Source organism: Orcinus orca, chromosome 12 (assembly GCF_937001465.1).
Source record: "Orcinus orca chromosome 12, mOrcOrc1.1, whole genome shotgun sequence".
NCBI classification, from domain to species: Eukaryota; Metazoa; Chordata; class Mammalia; order Artiodactyla; family Delphinidae; genus Orcinus; species Orcinus orca.
In genome coordinates, this window is record NC_064570.1 from 34,555,066 (window position 1) to 34,561,065 (window position 6,000).

Consider the following 6,000-nt stretch of genomic DNA (forward strand, 5'->3'; position numbering starts at 1 on the left):
CAAGTGTGAAGGAGCAAGGAGCATCCCCTGCTAGGGGAGCTCTCTCCCGGCCCCACACCCACAGAACAATCGGAATTTCAACACAATTCCACCCACTCCCTTTCTCATCCCCACTACTCAACAAGAGGGCGCCTTTGACTTGGCCTTGAGAAGATTAAGGCAGATCAAAAAGCAGCTCGCCTTTGGACTCTGTAAATCCTCTCTAATCGGAGCCTAAGGGTGCTCCATCCCCCCTCTGCTCCCAGAAGACTTGGGGCCGCACCACTGGGCAGCTTCCTGCACGCTGTCCTTGCTGGGGGGAAGTGAGAACGAATGGATGGCCAGCTTTCTTTCCGGTGTCTTCCATCAGAAACAGGGGCCCCCAAACTGCAATCGGAGACCACTCTGACACTCAGGACCCCGTCCCTGCCCTGCGATTGTGTGGCTCCTGGCCCTGGGGTCCTCAGTGGGGTGAAGGAGGGTGTGGGCCATGGGCGCCGGGTGGGCACTGGCTGGAAGAGGGATGGAAAGCAGGAGGCTGCGCTTGTGCCCAGCATCCCTCTCTCTCCTCACCGACCTGCGATTCAGTTCCCCTGGCCGGACTCTGCGAGAAGGGGACCTGGGGACCGCCAGAAACGAGGGCAAGACTCGAGCTCCAAGCCACTTCTTTTGGGAGGCGGCAGCAAGTCTCGAGTGAAAGGGTGAGTGGAGGAGTTTCGAAGAATACAACCATCCAGAGGCCAAACATAATAAATCGGATGCCCCCGACGTGCTTAAATTAGGCCCTCCTGCCCCCCCCCCCCCCCCCCCCCGGCTACGCGATCCTAGAGGCGCTGAGGCCGGGCGGGAGCCCCTGGCGCTTTGGTACAGCGTTTCTTAGAGGCAATTTTCAGGTGAATCAAACCTTGTCTGCCCTAGGCAAGCGGCACAAAGGGAGCTTTCAGCGGTCCCTCACGTCCAGAAGCAAGGCACAAACAGTGGCGGAGAAGCGATTACTAAAATCTCCATCTCACACAAGACTGTGCTGTGTCCTTTGCGCTGTACCCGAGCTTGCCCCCAGGGGCTTCGCGGGCCAGCGATCCGAGGTGGCTCTGCGCACGGGACCGGGCGCCGCCAAGCGTCATTGGCTCCTGGGCGGCGGAGGTCCGAGTTGGTCAAAGCAATAGCATCGCTCTCTGAGCCCCGGGAAGTTTTCTCCCTCCCAGTCCCCGCCAGCGCCCCCCACGCTGGAGCCAGGGTCGCCCTCGGCTCTATCTGCGAAGGAACTCCCCACGCCTGCACATACGCCGGAGCGGAGCGGCCAGCGCGCTGGGCTACGCAGGGGCAGTGAGAGGTGCCTTTCTCGGGTCTGTCTCCTCATCTATGGAAGACGCCACCTTGAAACAGACCAACCCGGGTTGAGGGTGCCCTGGTGGGGGGGCGGTGCCCGTTTCATACCAGCTAGGGCACTGTCCTAGGAAGTCTTCACAAGCCAACCTTCCAAGTAACTGGAATCGGGAAAAGGGGCAGCGAGGAGGCGAGCCTGAGTCTTTAGGGGAACCCCACCCTCAGCGTGTGTTTGCCCCAGGGGACCCACTTTAAAGGGCCTGAGACGGTAAAAGCGCTCACGCGTGACAGGCAAGATTGTAACTGGAAACCTGGCACCTCCAGCTCCCAGCGGCCGGTTCGGCAGCCCTCACATCCCTCGTACTGGGACGCAGAGCGTCTCCTTAAGCGCGCAGGCACGCGAACCCCGAGCGCCCCGCGCGCCCTTCGGTTCCACTCGTGCGTGGCTGGGGGTATAGCGGCCGCGCAGGCGCTCGCTCGCCATTTCCCGAGGGGCGGGAGAGTTCCTCGCGACCCCAGCGCCGCGGGAGGACCCTGCGAGGTCTCCCCAAGCAAGGCGGCGACGCAAGGTGAGCGGGCGCCGCGGCCGCGCCTTACCCGGCGGGAACTCAGTGGTCAGGGGCATACAGCCGGCCGGGAGTCCGTGATGCCTGGGGGCTCGAGACACCCGTCCACGTCTCGGGGGGAAAGCACAAATCCCTCGAGCTAGTCTAACGAAGGGCCGAACTTTTCCGCGAACCTGAAATTATGAGGGTGCGGGAGCCACCTTAGCGCCGGGTCCGCCGGACTCTGGCACCCAGAAGGATGCGGGGGAAGAGAGGGGCGCGGAGAGGAAGGCGTGAAAGACGCCAATACAGGAGCCTAAACGGTTACCTCCTCTCGAGGCGTGGGGTGCTGGGTGGGAGGACCGCTGCCTCTGGGAGCCGACTCAGGACAGGCAAAGCGACCCGACAGGTGAACGCGGCGGGAGGGAGCAAATGCGTAAAAAAGCCTGCACTTACTTCTTCGCTGGCGCCTTCCCCGGGAGGCGTTTTGGCTGCCGATGTATTCCAAAAAGTTCAAAATGATAAAAAAACAAGAAATCAGTCGCAAGTGCATAGTAACCCAGTAATATTTCCCTTCCTTTTCTCCTTTTTCTTTTGATTGTTAATTAATATTGAATGATTTAGAAATACACGTAGGTGTTAGGCGTATATGGAGAGCAAGAGAGAATCCAAGCAGCGGACTCCTCCACTCAGATCCGATAGGCGAGCTGGGATGGCAAACGAAGCGGGTCGGGTGGTCAGGGAAACCAACTACTGTACTTTCAAACTGTCCGAGCCCTGAGCTGCGGGGGCTCCTGTACGGTGGCTGTCAGTGCCGCAAGTGAGGGTTCCAGAAGCAGCGAGCGGCCTCGCCAGGGCGGCCGCAGGTAGCATGGTGCGCGGCGGCGACGGCCGCGGGCGGGATCCGGGTGGGCGGTGGCGACGGTGGCGGCCCCTTGGGCTTAGAGGTTGCTGCGGCAGCGGCTGGGGCCCCGGGAGCGGAGGGGAGCGGGCGCCGTCAGCACCGCGGCCATGGCCAAGGGGCGGCGGAGAGACCCCGAGCTGCTTCTGCTGTTCGCGAGCAGGAGCCGCTCCAGTGGTGGAGGGAGGGCGAGAGGGTGGGTGGGAGGGAGGGAGGGACGGGGCGAGGGAGGGGGGAGGGGAGGGGGATGGCTGTTGGGGGCGGGGGGAGCTCGGGGGCGGGGAAGGAAACTGCTGGAGCAACAACCCTGAGCGACCTCAATAACTTTCAATTTCAAGAGGGAAAGAGGGAGCTGGAAAAGTACAGGCGTCGCGATTTGGCAGAGGGACGGGAAGAGGCGCCTAAGGGGTCCCGGGTCTGCGGCGGAGCATCTCTGGACACTGCAAAGAAGGCGGGAGAACGGGAGCCGGAGGGAGTGGGGGGAGGCACAGCGTGCCCAGAAGAGCCCCTCTTCAGAACGGTCGCGGTCGCGGGGAGAGGCAGGCGCGCTCGGGCTGGGACCGTGGAGGTGGACGGTCCAGCGGCCGCGGGACGCCCCCCTCCCCGCCCCCGACTCCGTCCGGTCTCAACCGCCTCAGGCTGGGCGCACCCCGCTCCCGGGGGCCCGCGTCCCGGCTCCCTCGCGCCTCCACTCCCGGCGCCGGCGCACAACCACTGCCCCAGGGCAACTCGCTTCTCGCCCCCTTGGCAGATCGCTGCAGGGTTTCTGGCTGCGGATTCCTTCCCAGCTTTCTTGAGCCCCTCCTCTGTTGCTTTTCTCCTTTCCTTTCTTTCTTTCAGTAGAAGTAGCTGCAGCTGGGCGCCGGGCGGGTGGTCCTGGGGAAGCTCAGTGGGCACTGGTGGTCAGGTCGGCCGCCCGTTACCTGCCCGGAGCGGGTAGGACTCAGAGGTGTGTGCGCTCACACACCTTTGGAAATCCAACTGTGCTGAGACTTTCTCCCAAACGGAGTCTTTGCTGAGGCTCTGGAAGATTCCTCCTCCCCTCAGGCGTTCCCTCCGCAGTTTGCTTGCCCTCGCCCAGCGCCGCTCTCTCTCTCTCTCTCTCACTCTCCGTCTCTCAAATCTTCTCGAGATCTCTTGTGCAATTTGGTTTCTCACCTGGGGGACTGGGAATGAGATTTGGAAAGATTTTTCCCGGCTTGGGGAGGAGAGGAGAGGGTCCAGGGGCCCTTGGCAGCGAAAAATAAGGTTCGTTGGTCCACCCCGGGGTGGGAAGGCCGAGGGCCGGCCCTTCAGAGCGGGGTACACCCTGGCTCTTATTAGTCGGTGGTAGCTTCCCACCTCTTTTCTCCAGTAGCACAAGTCGAAGAGCTTCCAGTAGTTTCTGAAGAAGTATTTAGTTGAAAGTCACAAGCCCCCGAAGTGATTTTTAACATAAATCTGTCCTATGTGTTGTATTACACAGACTGTCTCAAGGACTGCACTCTACAGCATTACAGTTTTACACAGCCCCAGACTTCTGAGAGGTGGCTTTTTAAAAGTCCCTGATTCAAAGACACCTTGCTAATTCTTATGCTCAAATAATTTCGGTTTCGAAAATCGCTAAAGCCTTGCAGGAACAATTAAGATTTGTGTTTCTCTCTCTTTTATCTATTTGTAACCCCTATTACCAGATTGCCTTAATTTCTGTGTTGATAAATGAGAGGAGAAAAAGTGATTGCATCTAGCCATTCCAGTTTCAAGCTTGCAGTGCTTCAAATTGTTGTGTCTATGACGACTTCTATGCTGTAGCTGTTATACATCCCAAAAGTGAGGATTGAGGAGGGGAAATGGCCTGGAAGCCAAAGGAAGGGAACATGAAATAGGCACTCCTGTCAAGGTGCTAAAAATTAGAATCTGAGAGACTGGGTCTTCCCGTATGAATTCCTTAATTAAATATCATTTATTACTTTGCATTCCTGTATTGGAATTTTGGAGGCAGGAATAGTTTTCTTTAGGTTCTTTATTATGGGGAAGACAACAACCCATCAGGATTATGATTTGGGGCTTATTTAAAAATTCCCATTTGCAAGATTTCTGTTTCTGTGGTGGAACTGTATTTTCCATACATCACACACACACTCCCTTCCTTTATCTGTTGCATAATGTCCAGTTGAGAATGACCGAGTTTATTACTTTGAACCAGAAAAGTTGCAGACAACAGGACAATTCCAATAATGATTATCCAAAAAAGAAGCTACTCTACTTTTCTATGCCCGTCTCAGTCAGCTTTGCTTTCCTTCTTAATACCTCAGATCCTGAATATCTGCACCATAAAACGTGGGGGATTTAAAGGCTGTGGGAGGCTCCCTTTGAAAAGGACTCCAGAGACGGCCTTTCTAATCCGGGATACTTGAGCCGGATGGGATGAGATTGCAAAAGGGGATGTAAAAAAGCAATTTGGTGAACAAGTTCAGGGAAATAAACACGAAGAAAGAATTTACTTTTTTCACTGTGTGTTGTGCAGACATATGTTAGTTTGGATGAGGACAGGAATGGGCGTGTAAATAAATAAACAAACACAGTGAGAAGCTGCAGTTCTTGAGCCATCCCAGAAAAGAACTAGATGCAGTGGGCAGGAAAAGCTTGTCAAGGAATAAGTGCTGCTCTGAGGAAACATAAGGAAAACATTAAATAAACGGCGAGTGTATTCTTTCTCTCTTGACACTATGCTTTAGAATAACTTTTTCCTGATCCATGTTACCGTTCTATTAAGTGTGTATTTACTTCCCTGGCTGAGCCTTGCGTCCCTCGACTGTCCTTACAGCTTATGGAAAGCTTGCCATGGCCTATTTTGTGCAACATAGCACTTTTTTTTTTTTTTAATCAAGAAAACAGCGCTCACAGAAGCCTGTGGCTGCCAATGAATTCCAGGGCCCAAGCCTAAAGCAAGTTAAAAACCATAGGCTCAGCATAGAAGTCAACATTTCCTTGCTATTTTTCTCCAGAAAACATCAAAGTCCCAGGAAGTTTAGATAACCAGGAGTTTGAGTCGGGCCAGGAGAATAGAATAGTTTTGGATAAAGATAGAGGGTTAAACACATCCAGACTAGTTACCGCAACTTCTCATCTCTCCTTTTCTACCTCCCCCACCAGGCAGTGACAACAGTAACAAGTTATTTTTGTCACTTGCAGCAGTGCCACTTTAAGGAAAGAAAATGATTGTCATATTGTTGAATCCATACTGCAAATATGTGAAAGGGGGGTGTG

General features: G+C 55.4%; 1 protein-coding gene across 1 annotated transcript in view; it reads right to left on the bottom strand.

Moving 5' to 3' along the window:
* Positions 1–2,901, bottom strand: part of RSPO3 (R-spondin 3) — a 77,385-nt gene extending 74,484 nt beyond the window's left edge. Inside the window, exon 1 of the mRNA XM_004263849.4 lies at positions 2,307–2,901. Within this exon, the coding sequence (XP_004263897.1) occupies positions 2,307–2,403 (97 nt within the window). The 5' untranslated portion in view covers positions 2,404–2,901. The remainder of the gene's footprint in view (positions 1–2,306) is intronic.
* Positions 2,902–6,000: the final 3,099 nt, after the last annotated feature.